Below are 23,981 nucleotides of genomic sequence, written 5' to 3'. Positions count from 1 at the left end.
TGTTACTCAGCATATAAATTTGACAAACAGGGCTCAGCTGTGCACTTGCACATCTAGCTGCCGCAGTTAAGGACATTTTCTTCCCCACTGCTGAGGACTCATCAGGCACCTAAACATTTTGTAGGCACCTGAACTTTCCCAGCTCATCAGGGACGTTCCAGCAAAGTCACAGAACAGCAGCATCTGCAATTGTTCTTTCTTTGCAGTTAAAGAAATGCTCACATTGAACCGGTGATTATTGGGAAAAGAAACATGCGAGGGAATGACAGGACCTGGGAACAGCAACAAACGATTTGTACTCCTCTTAATACAGAAGATTTTTTATTTTACCTTGGCAATTTGCTCTGCCATTTGGAGACGCCCATCTAACTCACGTCTGATCTGTGCCGCCTGCTCGTCTGGGTTGTCCAGCTGTACAAAAACAACAAAAAAAAACAAATCAAGGTTAACAAGTCAACCCCTGCAGCACCTTCAGAAGCTGCACAGTGTCTCCTGTTACTTGTGGTGCTGTGAATGCCTCGAGGTGCCCCTGTGAGCTGGCTCACCAGAGCTGAGACTTACGCAGTGGGGACCGAGGGGTGGAAGCCCTCGACCACGAGACCAGCCCTGCAGCCAGGAGGCCCCCAGCCTACCTGGGTGAGGACCTGCCTTCTTTTCTTCTTCAAGGTTAATTCCCCTCATTTCTTCCCTTTCTTACCAAGGATTAGACGAAGCAGTTGTAATAACGTACCCTGGCTAGGAATTTGGACCGTGGAGCTGTCTTGCAGCGACTCAGCAGCAATGCCCTGGTGCTGGGGCAGTTGTGGACAGGACACACCACAACAAGCAGACACCCTCCTGCCCCTGCCTGGCATCCAGAGAAAGACAGAAGCAGCCAGAAGACTCAGCAGAAATGAACAGCATTTGCTTATTTTTCTTTCCCCTTTCCTCCCCATTGCTACAGCCATGTGCTAGCACCCAATTCACGCACCCAGCCTTCAGCAAAGGCCTCTGCAACGCCGCCCACAGCCCCGTGGTTTGGTGTGTGGCATCTGCCTTGCCCTGAAACGTCCTCTGAGGGCAAGAAGTAGTTTCTGCCTGCTAAGCTAGCAATGGCAGCACATGGGTAAGGCACAGGTGACTGTGGCAAGCAGCTTGCCACTGGTAGGACTTGGAGATAGATATGTTATTTTTAGGGGGAATGCACAGACGTAAATTACAGAACAACAAAAAAGCACAAAATCAAAACCAGACCCCAAAGAAGCCGAGAGCTGCTGTAACGAAGCAGCAATTTTATAGCAGCTTTCCACTCCAAGCAGTCTCTAGACCCCTTCAGGGTCATTTTGGCCACAGCACAGGGCTAGGAAAGTGCAGCAGCAGCTGGCAGCAGGGCGGTCGTGGCACTGCTCCACCTGGGAGCTGCGAAACCACACTCAGCCTGGTGCAAAACCTCACCGATTTGGTTCACCTCGTCTTGCAAACACAACTCCACGAGGGAGGGCTGGCTCCCAAACCAAGCGCTGCTTCCTGGCTCCTTCTGGAGGAGACAGGCTGCTCACAGACCCAAGCTCAGCGCTCACCAATCACTTTCTGAAAGCTCCAAGTTCATCTTTGCCCCTTTCTAAAATCCTGCCTGCAGACAGCAGCCTCCTGACCTGCGCCTGGAGCAGCCGTGGGCTCTGAGGGGATCCCCCGTGGCTTCGCAGGACTGGCCCCTTCTGGCTACAGCACACAGAACAGCCACAGGCTGCTGTGTGTCAGCTCTCCAGCGACAGCCACACATCCACGAGGTTTTTACACCAGCCTGGGGTCGCTCTCACCACCTTTCTGCATTTTATCCTCCTCCGGAGACAAACTGCTTGGCAGAACAGACACCAGGCTGCTGCAGTGCAGTCTGCGAAGTTCCAGCCACGGCAAAGAGAAGTTTCTGTTCTCGGCCTGGCGAGCTACGAGCTCTTCTGTCCGAGGTTCCCAAGCACATGCCAAAATACATCAATTCCCCCCAGACCCACAGCTGTCTGTGGAGGACATTCGCATATTGCTTCACCACAGCTGATTTTCCAGAGAGCTGACATTCGTTATGGCTGAGAGTGAGGGAAAATATATTTTTGGTTAGTTGTTGAAAGCCTCTGTTACAGGTTTAATTCAAGCTGGAAAGCTGCACGGTTTTAGATCCTGATCCAAATTCCACTGAAGCTTCAATGAGCTCTGGCTTGGCCACCCAGATCTCACTCACTCCAGCTGCACTTCCTAGCCTGCTGTCTTCATCTTTATACTTCTGATCCCAAGAGCAGCATGGAGCCAGGAACTACCAGCACCTTTGGGGATTAATCCCACCAGTAATTCCTCCACGAGCAAAAGCATCACACGACTGACTTCCCCCTGATGTGCGAGCACCTCAGAGCTGCTTAATTGAGGGTAGGAAATGCACGATCCCAGATTTCCATGGCTTTGCAGCTCTGTAAAAGGGGGCACTATTTGAATTCCATCCGAGCTGCAGTAATTGAGGCTAATCACACATTACCCAAAATAACTCCCAGGCTAAATTTAGAAACCAAGGATGCTGCAGGAGGAGAGATGTTGTTGCGGTATGATAACGAGCCAGCACGCTGTCTCACACTTCCCCGCACTATCTCGGTCTTGCAGATGTTTTCTAGCGATGCCACAGGTGTCAAAAACTGTGTCATGGAGAGATCTGACTGCAGAAGATTATTTTTCCTGGGAGGCAACAACCACCCCTGGCACCTGCTCAGCGGTGGTCCAGTGGCGAAGGCGCTCCTCTCCAGAGCTTCTCAGCGCAGCGATGCGGCTGAGCCTGATAACCCAGTGCTTAAAAGAAACAAAGAGCATCACCAGGCTGTGTTTTCAATGACTCCTCATAACAGCTCCATGGCAAAAACTCGCCAGAGCATCTCCTCCTTGTTACACAACGAGCAGGACTAACGAGACAGCCCCCGCCTGCAGTCGGCGTGTGCGGTCCTGGTGTTTGCAGTCCTGGGCAGTTTGAGCAGAGCTCTCGTGACGAGGAGCAGCAGAGCCAGCAGCTCAGTCACTCGCTGCTCCTGCTGACATCAGAGCAAGCTGAGGAGGTTTTACACAGTCATAACGCTATATAGGGCCATTAAGAGAGCAAGGCTGGTGCCCATAAAACATGCTCTGCTTGCGAAATAAGGCAAGGGACAAATGTAATCCTTGCTATCTAAACAATGCCAAATGTCCAAGGAGGGCAGCGTAGACCCTAACATCATTAAAACTCAATTTCTTAACTAGAGAATCAGCTATTTATTTTCTGCCGTATGCATGCCCACTTTATATTCAAATACTTGACAGCCAAATATATAAATGATTTACAAAGTCAAGGAGAAATTGAATTAGTTTCGTTCTGCATTATGACTATGTTATGGGTATGCTATGAATAAAGCAAAGATATAAATCATAAGGTTGCCCCAGTCAATTAAATGTGAAAAGTATTATAAATTCCAGTGTATATATGATTTGTCATATGCACCGGGCCTTTCTTCAGCAGCATGTCACAAATATATGACGTATATAATTTGCAATTCTCAACTGATCATTACCCAACTGCCTGCTGGTAAATTAGATGTTTTCATACGTCTACCCGCACACAATATTATTTCTCTCTGCTTGCCCTGCAGAGATTATCTACGTTGGTGTAACAGTTGTTAAAGTAAAACAATAAAAATAAAATAAAATTATGCAGATTAGATTCTGAGCGGAGCCCAAAACCTCCCAGAATCACAGCGAGTCTGTCACTGAATGCATCGCAGGGCATATGCCTGCTTTTAACCACATGGTGACTGCTCAACTGCAAGGAAAGGATGTTGCACAAGACAATTTCTTACATATAAACTGCTAATTGGGAATAAATTTTAATGGGCACTAGTAACATAAAGGAAGTTGAAGATGCTCATGATGTGATTTTGAATGCAGGGCAGTAAAACCAGGCACCCGTATGAGCCCCTTGGCTTCCTCCCCTCCGAAACAAAGACCTTTCCTCGTGGTATCCCAAAGGGGCAGCAGGTAATCCCTGTGCCTTTTAAAGGTGGAGGAGAAGGCAAACAAACCAGCCTAACGAAGCCGTAAGACCTGCAGTAAGATGCACCAGCCCTACCCCATCCCTGCCTAAACCCTGTGCTTCCCCTCACCTCCCTGGAGCACCCAGGCTGAGCCCTGGGAGTTTTAAAGCTGCAGCCCTGGCTCGCCCCAGAAAAAGCCACGGGCACTCCAAGGGCATTAACAGTTTAATGGGGACTGATTTTTACACGTGATTTTTAGAAGCGTTAGGGGAGCAGACCAAAATACTGTGCTTTCAGCACCACGAAGCTTCTGAGCTTCAAGCCATCGCAGTGACAGAGCCAACAGAAAGAAGTTTGTAAGCTACAAGGACTGATAAGGACGGGACGCAACGTGCAGCGATTAGCCTGGCAGTTACAGCGTGCTGCCCAAGTGACAGGCATTGTCGGCGTCACTGTCACCAGCCACGGGAGAGGAGCTCGAAAGCACCGGGACCACGTTAGGGTCTAACCCCTCCCTGCCAGTCACTGCTAATGCCAACACCGCTTCCCGGCACTGGGAGCAAATGTCACCAAGTCCCGATTGCTGGGGCCTGCTGGAAAGCATCTCCCCTCCCGTAGAGGATGGTTATGCTGCCTCTGCAGAGCACAAACCAGTTGCTGATGGAAAACCACACTTTAAATCCACTGGCAACACATACACCATGATACAGGAACCTCCTTTGTGCCTCATGGGGAACAGAAATAAACCCACATCGATTTTCTAGGTGCCTGACGTGCCTGTGGCCTGGCCAAGCCCTGCTAGCACCCAGCACTGCCCTGGTGCCGGTGAGGAGCTGGGCTTTGCCGAACCCTGTCCAGCTGAAATAAGTGAAGGTTACTGACACAGAGAGCTGAACCTGCAGCTTAAGTCCTCCTAAAATCATTAACTAAAACTGGCTCAGTGGTCGCACTGATTTTCCAATGCGCTGATTTAATAATCCCAAAAATGCTTCCCCTAAGATGCTGAGCTTCTGGGAAGCCTCTGAAGCACTGGTGTGGTCACCCACCTGCCCAAAACACAGCCCAAAAGCTGTGCTGTGCATGGCCGCTGGTGCCAAAAGCCCCCAGGAGAAAGCTTCAGGGCTCTCGTCCGTTGCCGCGCCGGGAGCCATGTAGCTCAGCAAACGGCAGATTAAATATTTCAAAGCAAACACGCCGGATGTGAAGGCTGAACAAGATCACAATATGGGTGACAATTTTGCAGCTTTGATGTAGGGCTTTAGGAGAGATCTTTGTCTGAGGAAAGATGGTTTCGCTTTGTAATGCACAATCAGGGAAAATACTGAAAAATTCATAAGACCCCTTCAATTAATAATTAATCTCTCAGTCAAGGCGTGCTAGGAACTGTGGTATCCGGCACCACCGAGTGCTCCAGCTGGAAAACACGTGGCCCCCACAGTGATTCACTGCATGGAGGCCCTCCACTTCTTATCAGAAATCCACTGCTCTAGGAGATAAAGCAATGAGCCGTCACGATGGACCCATGGCATCCTTTTCCCACAAACGATGCTGATGCTTGAGGAAATATTCTGTACGAGCAAGGAAGGGACCTGGTCCTGAAAGCCCCCAGCTCTGGTGATGTCTCTGAACCAGAGCTGAAGGCTCTGTCCCTGCAGGAAGGCAGCACGCCGAGCTCCCTGTTCAATTGGGAACGTGAAGGACATTAAGCTGTCTGCGTAGCTTAAGTCACTAATACCCCAGGCATCATGCTAATCCTCTGTGCAGCAAATTACAACTCGAGGACCGCCAGCTGTCTTGGGATTTGAGATGAGAGAGGAAAAAGAAGCAAGGACAGAGTCCCAGGGGGTACCCACCTCTTGGGGCAGCAACATCGGGGCTGCTTGTAAGGGGCTGGGCAGCATCAGCACGGCCCCAGCATGGATAGAAGCATGGAGCATGTTTTCCTTCCTGCAATTTTGTTAGTTTTACATTGCTGTTGGTTTCCAGCTTGTGGTGAGGCAGGGGGGTCATTACAGGGTTGTCTCCTGTTTGGAAGGGCTCTGCAATGGCCGTGCCTCGCTCTGCCCAGCTCACCGCGCGCTCTTACTGCAGGAGGAGGCACTTGATGCGTATAGGCAATCCCTTCTTTCAGGGACTGCAGCCAAAAAACGGATTGCCAGAGAGCAGCTGAGCCTCACTTACCCTCTCCAGGCTGATGGATTAAAATGAAAAGAGAGGTTTTTGTGGTGGGGCCTCTCCGAAACCCTCTGGATGCACCAATCTAACAGCAAAGGAGATGCTGGCCTTCCTCGCAGCTTGCTCGGGCGGGATGCTCAGGGATCAGTGTTCGCTCTGACCTGTCCAAGCCTTTCCTGGCCCACTGGGACAGCTCCAAGGATATCAAATGATCGTCATCCAGAAGGGAAGAAATCATGGGGCAGAGCCAGAACAACCCTTCCCTGCAGCAAACCCCCTCACTAAAAGCAGAGGCCAGGTGCAACACGAACAAGGCTGGTTGGGGCTGGTTGCAAGGAATGCCTGATGAGGGTTTTCTCTTCAAATCGGTCCCTGTGACCCTGACTGTTAAAGGGACAGAAGGAGGAGCTGGACACGGCTGCTGCCAAGGGGGAGAGGCTTTTAACAAAGCAGCAGCCTTCTGCAAGCTGTTCTAAGAAGGATGTGATTAGGTATCAGCACACATCCCAGCAGCAGGGAGCTCCAAGTGCCGCCGTATGACAGAGATGCTCTGGGCTGCCTCTCCTCTGGCCAGGCAGACTTGCTAAAATCAGTCCTTCAGCCTAAGAGTATTTCTAGTACAATGTAAAATTTCCATTAATTCAATGAATTACTCTCTGTACCTATTACTGTGCCAAAATTTTCCTCTTCTAAGACACACAGTATTTTTGATCAGCAGCAGTACCAGAAACAAGATTTCAAGCAGAAAAGCTCAAGTTTCCTGGGCGCTGTACCTTTTCTTTTTTTTTTTTTTAAACACAAAAAGTTTAACAGCTCTGTTAAGAACATACATATTGTCTTATCAGCTAGAAAGCAATTTTCAAAAACTTTGGGAAAGGTGAAAAAAATCCATCAACCCCGTGAAAAAATTCCAATAAACTCATTGGATATTTGAGAGCAGGAGAGGCTTAACATTGATTTAATTCTTGGCCAGGCTGCACGGCGATGTAACTGCCAAGTGCCCAACTGGCCTTATGCTGGGCAAAAGCCTTTCAGTGTCGGTTTTTCTCTATTTGTAAATGTTATAAAATTCATCAAGTAATCCAGTGTGCAGGCTCCCGAAAGTGACAAACGCCCTTGTCTTTGCTGAAAAGGAGCTCTGCACCATTTTGCTCTTACGTATGCAAAACCCGATCTTCGGCAGGATGCCCATCGCGTCCAAATCTGCGGGCATTTGCTGAGCAGCTGCGGATCAGTGCCTGCTCCCCTCATCCCAGCAAGCTCCTGCTTTACCCAATGAGCCTCCGCTGCCGTAAGACAGCAGTCAGAGTGTCCTGGGGGGGAGTGATTTAAAACCGCACAAAGGACTTGGACAATTCGGTTAGGGCCGGCGCTTCCTTCTCTACGAGAAATCTTATTTCACAGTTCATAAGCTTTGGGGCTGCGCTAGATCTGCCGGCAAAAATATTCCCTGGGATGTACGAGTGGCCCCTCCCTGCCCGAGTGCTGTCTCTCCTAACAGAGCCGTAAATTGCTGTATTTTAACAGCTGCCTGGCTGCTCGGGCTCTCACACTTCACATAAGCACCCAACAGCCGGAGCCAAACGTGCTTTACCTACCGAGGTCAAGAGGTTTGCCCTCCAGCTAACTCCAGCCTAAATGCTTACCCCACGAGCTGAGCAGGTTTCCAACATATTTTGGGGAGCACGGCATCGCTGTGTGCCCACATGTGAAGAGCTGCTGGCACCCGAGCAGAGATTTCTCATGCCCTTCATCGTGCTGGCGGCAGCACCCACGGGTGCCCACTGCTCTCCTGCAGAGCACTGCAGGATAAATCAGTCCTTGTGGCCGTGTAAGGGGAGGTGGCAGCCAGGCTACCCACACAGTGGGCATTTGAAATGTGGAAATCCCCCCCTGCTGTCCCAGCTACCGATCCATGTAGCAGCACACCCTGCTCACAGCTTTGCAAGGATGCACTGAGCTGCAGGGCTGGGGAGAGCTGAGGCAAGCAAACCCATCGTGCAGCTTTCCAGCAGGTCGTGCAGAGATACCTACAGATTTACGACTGGTGATAAATCAACATAAATGAAAAACAGACGAAGCAGAACAGAGAGGGGAAGAAAAAGCGCCGTCTGCCTTTGCAAACGCTTTGCAGGCCATGAAAAGGATGGCAAAACACTTAATTCAAAAGGCACTTTCTTTCAATTTGTCTCCAGAGAACTCCTGAACCCCACAAATCCCTCTGCAAGATCATCCATGAGAGATGTGTGACACCAAAAGGGCTTAAAAACTAAGCTGCCCACAATCTCCTGATCTCTGAGCACGCCTTCACACCCGCTGCTTATGGCATTGCATAAGGATGCTTTGAGGTGTGTGTGCGGCATACACTGAGCTACGGCACCACGAAAAAAAACAGGGCTCTGACTGGTTCGTGCGGCCCCAGGCACATCACTGCACTTAGCTTGCTCCTGTTTCTTTAGTTTATCACATCCCAATCTTCAACTGGGAAGTAAATCACCTGTATTTCCAACACGACACAGTACTATTGGCTTCCGAATAATTTGTACGGCTAGAATTAGCTGCATTAGCTCATCCCAAACTACATGGAAGAAAGATCTACATATCCTCAAATCCCAATCCCTTGATTAAAAGCTTAATGGTAAATACATTGGTCACATAACTTGAAATGGATTTCAGTCCATATCCAACTGGCATAAGGACCTGCTCTAGCAAAGCCTCAGTATGTTGTCACTCTATGGGATTACAAGTGACAGAATAAGACACGGGAACATTTCCAGAGGCGTTCACATAACCTGCAAGGCCAGGCCATGGGCCCTGCATAGGAATCCAGGCCTCCTTCAAAAGTTTCTCCCTCCCTGCTGGAATGTGCTTGGGGCCTTGGTTTCAATTCCTATTGATTCAAGCAGAGACCTCGAAGTTTTTCTGCTCCTTCATCATCGACTGAGAGATTTTAGACTTAGCTGTGGGGCTGAAGCACCTGCAAGCCTTCCACACACAGGAAGAGGCAGTTCCTGACAGGCTTTTTCCAGTCACAGCATATTTACATATTTCAAGGCAAAACCTCTACTTCCTGACGCTTGGCAGAGGTGGGGATGTGGGGACAGAAAGGAGTCCTGACAGGAGGACTGCTCCTGTGGGAGAAGCCTTTCTGAAGCACAGGTCTCCTGACTGGGCTGTGCAGCCCTCCCCATGGAGATATTTGCTCCACTGCTTCCTCTGGCCGAAAACCCTTTGTGCCCAGCTCTGGCAGGCTTCTGGGCTCTGTTGTGATGGCTCAGCGATCAAGCCTGAGCTATGACTTCTAAATTCTCAAGCTGGTCTCCCTGTTGACACGAAATCAGCCATCCTGCAGGGGCTGGGACCAGGCCTCTCCCCGGAGAGTGCAACCAGCACAGAGCTTGCTAGGGGTGATGGTAGGACCAACCAACACATCGGTAGCTACAAATCACATCAGTGCGGATCATTTTTGGTCTCTGAAAATAATTAAGATAAAATGGAAAGAAAAACCATATTCAGAACAGAAAGTTGCCTGCCACAGAGGTGCAGCTTGGAACTGGGCAGCCATTCTTCAAAATAATGCTCGCGGTCTGTGGGTACATGCCTTGGAATGTGAGTTATGACCCTGGCTCCCGAAGCAGCATGACAAGGACTGAGTGCATTTCTCTTCTGCAGAAGCTCAGAGCAAAGCACAGAATTTGTTCATTGAGACCAAGGTTTTGGTTCCCTTTCAGGGCCAAACAGCTGTGTATCAGCAGAAAAGGAAGGAAAGAAATGTAAAGGGAAGGTTACATCTCCCACTTTTTCAAGGACTAAGATTAGCGAGAAATGCAGTGCTGCCTGTTAGAGTTCGTTTTGGTATCCGTGAAGTTTAAATTATTACAGTCAGAGACTGTCCTGCTGAACAAGCTGCTGTCTTCCACATTGGTTTGACAGAACAATCCGACTGCTTCACGGGCACTGATGGGGCAGACATCTCTCTGATAACAATTTGCTGGTTACACCTGTGACTTGGACCACCAGAAACCTGTGTGCGTGTTGCCTTCAGACCCCTTCCTATAGGGATGGGGGATCCCCATGGTTCAGAAAGGAGGTGACTTCCATGGTACTCGCCTATTTTTAGTCCCTCAGGGTTGCATCTAACAGCCCACTAAATTGTGCCAATTCATCAAAGTCCAAAGCCGAAACACCACATTAGTAAGACCCTTCAGTCAGTGTATAATAATAATGATAACAACAAGGCTAATAGTTATTAATGATTAATATAATAAGCATCACTATGCTAAATTATTATTACCAGGCTAATAAAAAGTTCAGTTTCCTTGCCCTGTCATGCTGTGCTCTGACTCATTCAAAGGTTCCAGGGAGATCTGCATCTGGGGGAATTTCCTCCTCTTAAACAGAAGCTACACTATTAGCTGTGCAATAATCTCTAAATTAGTATTGCATTCCAGAAAAGCCACCTCTTAGAAATAATTAGTACTCAACAACATGATGAAAAACGCCTGTGATACAGATGCTCCCCTTCCACCTCTCTGGAAACACCCTGGTGGGGGTGTTAAGACTGTATTTATGTAGGAAATGCGCTCATCCTTGGGAAGCCAGCACTGAAACAAAAGCAGTGGTTTGGACAAATCGCCTTCTGCTATGCAAACACTGATGTGAAAGCATGTAACAGTTCAAAAATAAACACGGAAAAATAGCCAACACTTCTCAATAAAGGCAGGGTATATTACTCTTGGTGGGAAAGAAGGATACTGATGAACCATAAAAAAAAAAATAAAACCAGAGAAAACCCCATCTGATCCCAAACCAGGGCTGATCCAAGTCACAAGCCAGGGACAGCGACCAGCCCTCTCCCTGCCTGATCACCTGCAGCAGAGCCAGTTCCAGCCCCGAAGAACCGGTGGATGCACAAAATGGATGACAGCACCTGTGAGAAGGGCCAAGTGGAGCCCTGAGGGCTGTGGGAGCACCCTAAGAACCAAGCCAAGCAGCTACAGAGCACTTGGCTGGTTAAAGAGCTTGCTGAGACGTTCAGCCTTTATCCTTCACTACATAAACCCTGCAGGAGCCCTGCCAGGACAAATATCCCTACGGCTGGGCACGGCCTGCCCCAGCCCTGCCTGGGCATCCCCCTGTGAGAGCAGGAGATGGGTTTCAGGGTCCTGGGCTTCCACAGCCCAGCACAGAAGATTTCAGCATCTCTGAACACAGGCTCCAGCCCCACGCGGCGCTGCACACAGGCGTGGGGCCGACCTTGGTTCCTGACGCCGTCAAAGGCAGAGGCCCTGAGATAAGGGGGTGCCGGGGCCTGGGCTTTCTCTATGCCTTGCCTAATAGGAAGTATTAACTCCCGTTACAAATGTTTATAAAAAGTGAGATGCCATGAAACGATTCGCAATTGAAAATTAACAACCTAAAAATTCAGCCACGTAGACAGCGTTAAATATAACTGCAGTTAATGCGTGCTAATTTAAATCAAGATGGTACAGCAGCACCAGCAAAAAGGCAATCTCGTTCCCCATCATTAGCATCCATCCCCACGGGGGCCATCGCCAGGTGAAACCCCTTGGCTGCCCCTCACGGCCCCTGGGCTCACCTCATGGCCACAGGATGGCGGATGGAGTCAGCCTGCAGCACTGCGAAATATTGCCTGCGAGCCCCACAGCCCCCTGCAAGGGTCTTTGAGGATGCTGTGTGATGCAACCAGGGAGTAACATGGACCCCGTTGCCCCCTCCTGCAGATGGGAGGACCACGGTGGAAAGGAGACCGGTGCCTCTCCGAGGGACCTGCAGTGCTCGTGATCGCACTGCTAACTCTGCCCTGGCTCCCCATCCAGCTTCCCCCACTGTCAGGAAATTATTTTCCCCTAACTTAGCCATGGACAGAGCCCTCAGGCAAAGCCTTTCCATCCCAGTAGGGTGGAGAGCTGCTTTTTGTACTGTTAAACAAATTATCCTTTTAATGAAAATTAAACCAAAAGGACCCCCTCCTCACCAAAGAGAGCTCCGTGGACAGCAGATTGATTTAAGGATGGGACATGAGCTGGGCGGTGGGTCACCCCTCACTGTAACTCCTCCAGATATCTCATCTGCCAGGAGCACTCATCTCCTGCTTTTTGAGGAAACAACGCTTATTTCAAACTACATTCAGCAAGGCGTGACCTCTTCCCTTTGAAAATGTCACCAGGGCAGGAGGCTTTTTGCTTACGGAGTTAGGGAAAATATATTGGACACCGAGAGTACGGCATGATAGCCCCTGCTGCTGCTGAGGTCTCCTGATGGCTTCTGAATAGCAGTGCAAGGCAAAAAGGAGGAGATAACCTGCTCTCCGATCCCACCTCATCTGTATTCCACCCTTGGTCTTCCCCTCTAAGCTTCCACCGAGGGCAGCGCACTGCACATGCAGTAAGGGCGTGCAGGAGGGCAGAAGGTGCAGCTGGAGTCTGGAGGTAGGAGTGCACGGCGTTCGTACCTGCCTGTCTCCAGTGGCAGATGCAGCTCTTCTCAGAAAGGAGAAAAAAAAAAAATCACCAATGAAGAGATTAAAGAGAAATGCTTGGAGCACTCTCAGGGGATTCAGCACTTTTTGCATTCTGCTCCATAACCGTGTCAAAATTGTGCTGCCAGAGCCAACCTGCTCCTCCAGCTCAAGGTGCCATCGGCTGCTACAGGCTCTGAAGCTATGGGAATGTGCACACACAGAGCCTGCAGCTCAAATCCCTTCCCTCCACGTCTCACTATTAATCAAGTTGTTTGCTACAGCAGATTTATGGAAACCAAGGGACTGCAACCAGTGCCCAGGGCGCTGGAAAAAAATATTGAGTGTGCGCAAGGACCCGTGGGGTCAGCTTGCTCCCCTTGCCACATAGCCATGCAGAAAATCAGCTCCCTCGGTGTCCTTCTCTCCCTCCAGCTGGAGTTGTGGGGAAAAACAACTGGAAAAAGCAGCCTCAGAGGGGACTGACAGCCCAAATGCTGTGAGCTGCTAAGGGCTGAGGGCAGGGAGAGAACTCTAGCTGAGAGCTGGCACAGCTGGGAAAGGCTCCGGCACCTGCCCCTGCTGCCCCTCGGATGCAAGGGAACAAAGTGAGGCTCACCCCGTGACCCTGCATGAAAGCCGAGGGAAGGACTGAATCATTTGGCTTACAGGCTGAGCAAAATCCAAAACCGTTCCCACCCCCTCAAAACGCATTTGTTTTGAGACAGTTTTCCTTACTATATTTTATGCAATCTAAAAAAAAAACTAATCTGGTCTGTTCCTAAAATGTTTAGATCAGTCCCTGGTTCACTTTTTTTTTTTTTTTTTTTTTTTTGTCTTCAGAGTGGCGGTGAAATATTCCTGAAAAAAATTCAACCAGTTCCTTGAGAATCTGCGAAGTGCTTAATTCATCCCAAGTCTGCATGAGCTGCTACAAAGAAACCGTGCCTCCAGGGACCATTCCTCCCAGCTCTGCCCTCTGCATTTTAATGTCTCTGGATGCGTGGCTTTCCCCTATTCTCCTCCTGCTTTCCCTGCTATGCTGCTGAAAGGTCTACATGGGCTGTCCCTGCATGGGCAACCCTCCCTGGGGATGCAGGTGAGCAATGGAGAGCCCACAGGCTTGCAGTGCTGTGGAGATGTCCCTGGGCACCAGCAGTCCCCAGGGGCACAGAAACACCTCGGGGCTGGCAGGGAACAGAGGCTGCCTACCTTAGAAACCACTGCTGTGCCTGCTCTGCAGGAGGTGCTGCTGAAAGCAGAGAGATGCAAGACACTCCTCCAAAACCAGCATGGGCACACACATCACATCGTGGATGTGCTCGTAAGCACCTCCTGTCCCCACCCCACGCATCGCGCAGAACTGCTGCCAGCTTCCTCGGCTGCACAGCGACGCACGCTAGAAATGTGTGTGCTTGGACTGGATTTTGTGTTTTCAAATGGGTAACAAATAATTATTTGTGCAGCACAAACCGTATAGCTTCTGCTTCTGAGCAGATGGGAATTTGCAACAAACTGTGGCAAAGTAGGGTCCCCTCCCATGCCGTCACCTCCTCTGCACCACACGAGGCTGTGTGCGCCCCGTGGAGCTGCCTGGTCCCCTGCATCTGCCTGTGCCAAAGGCTGCAGGTGACCGGGGAATGGCACAAAGCTGCCTGGCTGCAGGGCATGCTCTGAAAGTTAAATTCTCCCTGGTCCATCCAGCAGCCCATGTGTGGTCAATACCTTACACTCACCAGACCCCAAAACATCCTCTTCATCCTCATCCCCTCCTTCAGCACACTTCCCCATCTCCAAAGACATTCTCTTCCAACAAGTTGTTCAGTCTTTTCATCCTTGGCTCTGCCTTCCTCCTGGACCCATGCAGAGTTCAAAGCCTGGTGCTTCTTGCCTGCAAAAGCCAAGGCTTCCCGCCTCCTGGGGGTTTGGCAGCAGGGCCTGAGACCCCAGCACGCCCACCGTGGCTGTAATACGTGCTCCTTGCTTGCACCAATGCTCTGGGATCACTCGGCTGATGCCCCTCAAGCATCACCCACAAGCACCTTGAAAGCCCTTCACAACTCGGTCACCACCTCCCCTTGCGTCCTGTTGCCCTACTCAAGTCTGACTCTTGCTTTACCAGCATTCAGGACAGGCTGTGCATCCCCTCACCCCACCTGCACGTTCTCTCCAGGCTCTGTGATACCTCTTTTGAAGCAGACAAAAAGGAAAGGAAAAGAAAAAAAGAAAAAAAAGAGGAAAAAAAAGAGTATCTTCCTCTAAAGTTTGTTAGAAATTATCTCGGGGGTTACAGACTTGCATCTGGAGAAAAGCAGGGGTGCCACGGTTGTTTCAGACACAAAGGGGAGCAGGCAAACCGCTGTAGCAGCACAGGACTGGCCCCACCTCCAGCTCACCTGTGCCCACACGTGCCCTCCAGGAGAGGCAGATGGGGTTTGAGGTTTCTTCACATTAAGACATCCAAGAGCAGCTGGAAAAGTTCTCCCCACAAATCAGTGCTATCAGACCGGAGGGAATGGCTTTCGGTCAGTCTCAAGGCAGGAGCGCAGGAAGCATTACACTCTTGGCCAGCTTTCCAGCAGACAGCTCATGTCATTTTTGAAAAGCAATCTTCTCATTTCACTCTGAACCTTCTTTGCTTGGTGAACTTCTCTGAGCCCTGCCCTTGCATTTGCTGCTGGCTGCTGCAGGAGCACTGCTGCTGCCTTCTGCAGCGGCCGTGCTGGGCACAAGCCAATTCCCATCCAGCAGAGTTTACAATCGCAATCACAGAATGGCTCGGGTTGGAGGGGACCTCAAAGATCACCTAGCTTCAACCCCTTGCTATAGGGTTTGTCCCTGTGGATTCCCAGTTACATCTGATTTAATGCTATCCGCAAGCATTTACTCCTTTTCCAGCAGGACTTTATTCGACCCATTTTTTTCCTCTGCTCACCCTGCTAGCAGCCCTACATAACCCTTCTGAGCAGCCTCCTCGAGCCTGCCCAGGACGTGACCCACCTCGACAGTTTTATCATTAACCATTCTTATGAACTCTCCATCTCTGAACAGCAGCGATTTGCTCCTGATTCATGTCTGGCATCCAACAATTTCATGCAACAATGGAGAGATCCCCTTCTGCTGTGGCAGGCTGGTGCAGCACGAAGTCTGTTTGAGACAGTCGTGCTTGCCCAGTTGCTCTTGCACCCTGTGCCACCCTGCCCTGAGCCAGCGGGTGCCTCTGTCACCACCCCAGCTCCCCAAGGCCACTATCTGGAGGACTACAGCCTCATTGGGCCTGAACATTACAATTACGGTGTTTTTGCTGGTATATTTGGGAAAAAAATGGTTTTTGTTGTTGGTGCTCATTGATGCTGCTTACGGTTTTTGACATCCAAGGGATGAAACTGCGACTGGCATTACGATAGGGAAGTTTGATGATCCCAATTACCTCCTCGAATGTGTCTTTGGCTCTTTGCAGCCACAGAAATAAAATTTCTACCAGCTGCCAGGCACTCCCGGCTGTTTTGCAATCGCCATACATGGTGGCAGAACAGACCAGGCAGTGACCCTGAACAGCCGCCGATGTCAGGGGTAAGGAAGAGGACCGGGAGGCGCAGGGCTGGCAGCAGGGAAGCCGGGAAGGGGATGGCCGCGTGCTGGCAGGCAGCAGCAGGCTCTGGCGGTGCCTCCAGCAGCCAAGCTGCCTCCTCTCCCTTTTGAGGACCACGCTGCCAGCAGGACCTCCTGAGGGAAGCCGTGGTACCCACCTCGATGGAACTGCACCGGCCTCCTCGTAACGCTGCAGATGTTAACGGGACCAGATGCTGCTGGGTACTTGCAAGCCATCACCATCATCTATTATGGATCTTTGATAGCGTATAACCCCATATTTATAGTGTTTTGCTCTTCTGCTAATCTAACCTGTATTGCCCTCTCCAGCTCCGTTGGCCCCAAGCAGGTCCAAACCATGCTGCTCTCTCTCCCCTGCCCTGACGGCTGCTCTCCTCCACCAAGTTATTCTGGAATTACTCAGGCAGTGGCAGGCACAGCTCCTTCAGCTGATTTACACTTAATTGCTGTTTAACCGTCTGAGCATGACTGTCCCCAGCCAAAATCTACTGTTAGGAAGAAAAACGCCAATGGAAGAGAAAATACACAAGCAGAAAGGTGAATGAAGAACTGAGTTACAAAGTGACAGAAAAGACCGCTTCATTTTTAGCGCTTTCAAGAATCTGGATATGCACAGAGAAGAAACACAGGGAACGAGACTCTGAGCCACAAGGAGACAGCAGGTACAGTGATGAAGAAGCATTGCTGATATGCTCCACGTATCAGAAATAAAGGAGACCAGGTTTTAAACTGAATTAAAAACACATTAAATGCTGTGATTGGCAAATAATATTCTCATCCAACAGCCCTCACCGATTTAATTAACGTGTCAATAATTTCTCTGTGAAACTGCATCCCTGTTTTGCAGCTATTTTTCATCAGTTCAGGTCTCGGCTCTGCACACAGGCACGCAGGACTCCTGGAAATGGAAGTCAAGCTCACTGCCTGCAGTTATTTCACCAATGTTACAAAGTGTGAGCCTGCCAGCAAACCAGCAGAAATGCCAGCAGGATAAATGACTGGTGTCAAGAACAAAAAAGAGACCATTTCATTGCTCCACTGCTACAACTTTCTATGTTAAACCACGCACGAGACTTTCTCCCTGCCAGCTCTGAACTTAGCGAGGTCACTAACGAAGCTGGGTAGGTTTGAAAAAACTTCCCCAAAAGCCAAGGGCTCACGGTCCTTAGCCTGGGAACGAGGAACCTCTTCACTGATGCTCCCCTGCAGTGGAACAAGAGCCGAGGCGCGCACACAGCCTGCGGTTAATGCCTCCCTCCGGCATCCTGCCGGCAAGCCGCCTCCTGCCGAGATCCCCCAGCCTTGTTCGTGACCCTGTGTTTTGCTTTCTGTGCCCTGTGTTTTACCTTTGTCATGTTGATGCTCTGAGCAAAATACTGACACCAGTAGATCTTGCCTGGTTTCCTTTCCTAAGGACTAACAACGACTGGAGATCACTGGGCTGCAGAACTGCTGCTGTTCCCAGCACAGCTGCAAGCAAGGTGGAAGTTGGTCAGGATGCAGAAAAGAGCATGGGACACGCTCAGCACATGGCAGAACAAGCAGGCACGTTTAACCAGACTCAGCAGGGCTTTGGACAAAGTCTGCGTGCTTCTCGATGGGTCACTGTCCTTCCAATGTTATTGCTTCCTCCCCAGCACCTATCTTAATGGCAAGCCTCACTCAGCTGGCAGCGTGCAGAAAAGGACAGCAAAATTACACATCTGCACCGTGATTCTCTTTGTTGGGGGACTTGCCTCTAACTTGAGCTGGCCCCTCTGCAGGTTAAGGTGGGAGCACACACGGGCGAGCACTGCAGCTCAGTGCCCAGGAGCTCGGAAAGCGCCCGAGCATAGCTGTGGTGGGAGCTCGGTCAGCCATAGACACCAGAGTGCCTGACACAAGCCGACTGCAGTGACTTTTGCACAAAGGCTTCCCAGCTGAATGACAAAGAAGATTCTGCCATCACAACAGCCCTCCCCAGTTCCTTATTGCCATCTATTTCTGAGATGGAAGAACTGGACCAAAGGCTACAGCACACGGAAAATCCGTAATCATTCTGGCTAGGAGGCATCACTGCCCTGCATTATGCACCAAAATCTGTGCCACAGAGGCCTGCAGAGTTTTATAGGGCATTATTAGGGCTGCCTTTTCAATGCACGAGAGGCTGCATTTTAATGTCTTGCATCCAATTCCCCATTAAGCTCACACTCTGTTTTCTCACAAAATGAGCAGAATCAGATGTTCCAGAAAAACATAGTATATTGAGTTTGAAAACTCAGCACTGAAAGAGAGGTAAAGAAAAGCTTACATAAGTTGTGTTCCCTGTGGGTAGGGATATTGACAGTGAGCCTTTGAAATGCATGAAATCTAGTTTGTTGATCATTTCCCAATTTGTAGTCAGCTCAGTGGGAACAAATATAAGCCTATTTAGATATCTTTTTGAAGAAATCCTTGGCATCTCATTTCTCTTAAGCAGTATACCTGTCCTCTATTTTTAACTCGCTCCTTTTGTTGGATGCAGAGGGGTAGGTTAACCTCGCAGTGCTTTATATTCCTGCAGTTCTTTCTGTGGTTGGATCTGATTTCCAAAGTTTCCCTTGAATTAAAATGACATTGACCATCACATCCCAAGCTGCGTCGTCAAGTGTTTGTCAAGTAGCACGGACACGCTGGTAGTCTGAAGCCTGAAATGCAGAGAGGGGAGGACAGGACTGGTGACTAACTGGTATTTAATATTCCTCTTGTCTGTAATACTGAGCACAATACGGATTGCAAAGTGGAAGAGGCAGCCATGGAGAAACTATTTCTCTCAGAAATGAGGATTAGAGAAAACTCAGTAAAATATTAATACGGAACTTTCAAAATATTCACTTAGGAGATGATGTATGTCACAAGAATGATCGCTCTATTTAAGACAATAAAAAGAGAATTAAGAGTAGCGTGCAGCACTAGGCTAGCACAGCTCAGAGAAAACCAGGCTTGAATCTCAGAAAAGCTATTCCTGGTGGAAACAAAGACCCTGCAGCTGTGGTGCCAGCCTCCTGTGCAGCCACGTAGAACCACTGCTACACGCCACTTCTGCTCGAGAGAAAGGCATTGAAAGTTCCCCGTGAAAGGAACAGGATTTCAGTGATAAAATACGCGTGTGAAGGCTGGAAGAGCTGCAAAGCACTCAGGTTTTCATGGGGACTTCAAATTAAAGTCCTGCGAGCAAAATTAAATTCCAGCCGCTGCATTGTGCTTCAGTTAAAGGGAAGAGAAGGAGGCATTAACACGGTGCCGGGTCGTGCACCAGTTATGTCTTATTAAGTATTCCTGCCTTCCTCGAGATAAGCATCACATATGGGTTCCTTTGCAGTTAGCAGTTAGTTGCTTGAAGAGAGATAGGTCTGGATAACACCCCTTCTGTCTCCAAGGGCCTCCTGGGCTGATTGACAGCAACATGTACTGCAGGCAACAAATACTGCTAAAATAAAAACGAGATTACTTTCTCTGAAGGGGGCCACTGGGGTCACTTCTTTGTCACATCTTCTGCTCGCCATCTCTGGTGGAGGGAAAGACAAAGAGGAGGGGTGATGCTTTCCTTTCCTAATAAAACACAGGACTTGCTGAGGCACTGGATTTTATTTCTGATGGCTTGCACTGAATTCAAAGATAAGGCAACAAGAGATTGCTTGAAATAAATGTGGTATTTTGAGAGTTGAATCCCACCTCCGGGAACCACATGGAAGCCTAGCTCAGAATCTGCCCTACAGCTCCTCTCAGTTAGAGTTTAGGCTGCTTTTGGAGAGATCAGCAATAAAATGCCTACTTTTTATTAGCCACCTTTGGCTACCATACCCCAGCGACGAACAGCATTTGATTTGGCTTCACCATGGGCAGACCCACCAGATGCTTTGAGGCTGTGCAGTGGCAACGTGTCCCATGAGATCATTGGGGTTTTCAGTGCGAAGAGCCTGCCCTGAATTCAGCAATTGCTCCATTTGCTTCCCCACTTCTCAGCAGTACTTTCCTCTCTGCTTATACAAAGGGAACACCTCTGCAATTTCTATTTTGTGCCATCCCAAATTTCCTCTCCAACAAAATGCTTTCAAGCTATATTTCCCTTACTTTGCCGCATTTAATGATGCTCAAGAATTTTTCTTATTTCATTAGCTCCTGCAAAACATTCCCCAGTGCTTCAGCATCACCGTCTGCCCGGCTGTGCCAGGGATGTTCTGTCCATCTCCCTGACTGCTGGCGGGCTCTGATCTGCTGCTGTAACAAAACTGAGGGTGGAAGCAGCCAGGCACCAGCAGAGGCAGAAGACACCAGCATCAGCAGATCAGCACACCAGCAGCTACCGGGCGCTCTCGGTTCAGCCCTTTGGGCTTTTTCCCAGTTGGTCCTACCTGGTGCCAGGAATCTGCCGTTCAGCTTACTCCTTCCCAAGCACGAGGTGGTGGCAGGGACTCAGGATTGTATTAACAAATATCCATGTGAAATGAGGCTCCTGATCCGATGAAATAAATAAATCTGGCTGAGAAGCAGGAAAGTCATGCCAACAACTAGATTTTCCGTGAAAGAAGAGAATTAGCAGTGCCTAAACAGAGGGGTTAAGGTAGATTGAAAATGTCAAGTCATTGATATTTTATAAGGTAACCATGGTTATTTTTTACTCATTCCTTTGCAGCATGAATGCAGATGATGAAAAGTATTCATGGGCCAACTGAAAGAAAATACTGAAGAGAGATCTTGATGGTAATTTAAACCTTAAAATGCAGAAATTAATCAGTCCACAAAGACAATGAAGAGCACTCAGCTGACGCTGCACCACAAAACCCCCCTCACTGAACAGAAGAATAAGAACCATTTCACAAAGGATGAATATCTTGAAAATCATCCTGGCTTTAGCCCTAACGTACCTGCAGGGATCAATATTGCTGAGCAAGATAGATCTGGTCTGATGCGTGAAGTTGCCCGTGCAGGCCTCTGGATAAAGCACACCAGTTTCTAATTTAATTTGTAGAGGCTTCAGGAAAAGCAGAGCAGCACTGGTCGTGGCCTGCTGCAGCCCCTTGGTGGGGGGTACGGGAAATGGCAACGATGCCCAATTAACGAAGTGCTCTATTAAGCAAACCTAAAGAGAACTTGGGCTTGCATGAGTCCCCGTAGGTTTCTTCAGCAAATCAAGAATTAAATTCATCTCCAGAACCCCACGGTGGAGGGGTTCCCAGCAGCCAAAACGTTTTGCATGACAGCAGAGAGAGGAAACGAGAGGCTGTTCCTCCAGCCCAGAACCTGCCTGGATGCTGAAACCTTTCCCTTCCCTTAAGCCACATGCCCCAGCAAGCTGCCCCTGACTGCTGGTGGAACTGGTGACCCCTGGCTAGGCTGCGGAAAGGCATCCTCTCCCCTAAGCCAGAGGGAAGGCTGGCAGAAGGTAGCGTGGGAAGGACGGGGTGCAGGATGAGTCTCCAGTCTGGTACACATCTCTGGTCAGTGTTAGAAGCGAGTGACTTACTCCTCGTCTGTGTGTCTTTCTCTGCTGTTGCATGACGTGATAATTTCTCTGCTGAACATCTGCTCTTTGGATGCACACCCTAGCCTGGCTTCTGTAAAGGGGCTGTAAAACCAGAAGTTGTCCGTAGTAGGGCCAGAACTTGAAGTTCCTAGTGCACAAAAACATACATTCCCAACTGGCAGCTAACAGGGTTAAAACACCCTCTGATTAAATGAAAGCATCTTTAATTAGTTTAATTGACCATGCCTCAGCCAAGACCATCTGCTCAGCAGCATTTGCCTGCTCTTTGCAGGAGCGATTGATCAGCCATAGCTACAGAATACAGCATTCGGCTGCATCAGATTTATTTTGTTTAATAGAAGAGCTAATTTGCTTTAAATTTAATTACAGGGGCCAAGATTGCTCTCTAAGTCCATACCAGCACAGCACATAAGCTGTCCTACAGCTAGTGAGCGCACACAAGTGTCCCTACACATCCTGCACAAACCCGACACCCGGTGCAGAAAACTCGGCGGCGCGGTTTCACCCGGACAAAGACTGATTCCTGCATTTTCCTCCCCAAAAGGCAGGGGCAATGTGGCAAACACCAGCGGGCTGGCAGCGTTGCCCCTGCTGGCACCACGTGCCTTCCCAGCCTGCATTACCCCTTCCTCCCAGCATCTTTTTTTTTCCCTCCTGTGCAAACGTAGCTCAAAATAGCGCTGAGCCGATGAAGAAGGGCGATTCCCCTCTCCCTGAATCTCTGCGTGGACCTGCACGGCGTTATTGTGAAGGGGGGAAATAGCACTCACTTCCCAGCCCTTTTTCCCTTCCTCGATTTCCCACCCGGTGCTAAATCACGGCCGTCTTTAGGAGACACTCGAGCGCTGACAGGCATGCTGCGGCTGCCACGGGCTGCTACAAGAGTAATTACAACCCTGCAGAAGGCTCCGGGCTGCCATTTCCGTTTCCATGGAAATAAATACTGAATTACTGAAAACAGAGTATGATGCTTTATGGATTTGGAGGCTTTTGATCATCCTGAAACCACCTCAGCCCGTTTTTGTTGGCGGTGGCTTTGTTCCAGGGGAGGGGCGGGTAACGTTCTCAGCGTGGAAATTGGTGGAGAGCCCAAAAGGTGTTTTGGAGGAGAGAAAAGGGTGGAAATAAAAAAGCAAGGAGCTCCGGATGATGCTCTGGGGCTGGCACAGAGCATAGAGGTGCTGGACAAAGCCTCCCTTCACCCGCAGCAGCCAAGTCCCCAGCCCAGGGAGCCCTCAGGGGCTGGTGGCTGGCAGGGTCCACAGCTGCTGGTGGCCATTTCACTGGCTCGGAGCTTCAGGATTAAGCTAGAATCAAACAGAATCACTTTTTGTTCATCAAAAATGATACACAGGGAGCAGAGGAGAATGATCTGATTCTAAAAATCCCCGGACTAAAGCAGCAGCACGGGGACAGATAACTCCATGCTGGGTGCGATGACCCTGGGCTCGGTTCTCATCGCAAGGCGCAGCTGGGAATTTTTCATCAGAGAATAAAAAAACACAGCCTTGGCTTTGGGAGGATCCACACAAACCAAACTTTGATTTTGAGGTCAGCTTAACCTTCATCCCACTGTCCGAACCGTTACAGTGCCTCACGGGAGTTTCTGTCCTTCCTTGTTCCAGCCCTGGACCAAACCGGACCGCGCCCCCAGGTACCACCAGAGCATCTCTGCAAATAATTACAGCCTCCAGGTCTCAACACACCACAGGGAGTCGGGTTCAGGAAAGCCACCTGAACTGCAGAGATGAAAGAGGGGCAGCAGGTGAGATACCACCGTAGTGAATTACCTCTAATACTGAACTGAGCTACAATCCAGCATTTGATTCAGGACAAAAATTGTAAATATCTTTTCTATTAGCAGCTCGGAAACCATTTTTATTTATTTATTTTTTTTGGCAAGGGAGCTTTCCCCTTTGTGAGAAATGTCAGCCTTTGGACACAGCATCCAAAGTCGGCTGCAAAAGTAAATGTCAGTACAGTGAATTTCAGTTTTAAACCAGCTCTGCTTGGCGAGATTTGGGTTGCAAAGTTTCCTAGCTAAACCCACAGGTCCTCCAAACTTGCATACATCTTGGATGTGTTACCTACAGCTCAGGTAACAGATGGAATAAATGCTGAATAGATGGAATAGATGCTTAAAAACGTGACCTTCAACCACGTTACTGCGTCCTATCCAGCAGGTTTGACA

General features: G+C 49.5%; 1 protein-coding gene across 5 annotated transcripts in view; it reads right to left on the bottom strand.

The window, feature by feature from the left end:
* Window positions 1-23,981, bottom strand: part of CADPS (calcium dependent secretion activator) — a 196,588-nt gene that overhangs the window by 129,585 nt on the left and 43,022 nt on the right. For all 5 annotated transcript variants that reach the window (XM_084530730.1, XM_084530733.1, XM_084530732.1 and 2 more), the window contains exon 4: window positions 331-411. In XM_084530730.1, the coding sequence (XP_084386856.1) occupies window positions 331-411 (81 nt within the window). The remainder of the gene's footprint in view (window positions 1-330; window positions 412-23,981) is intronic.

This window comes from Aythya ferina (assembly GCF_964211825.1).
Source record: "Aythya ferina genome assembly, chromosome: 10".
NCBI lineage: Eukaryota > Metazoa > Chordata > Aves > Anseriformes > Anatidae > Aythya > Aythya ferina.
The sequence above is the reverse complement of the archived record's forward strand: the minus strand, read 5'-3'. Positions and strand labels throughout refer to the sequence as shown.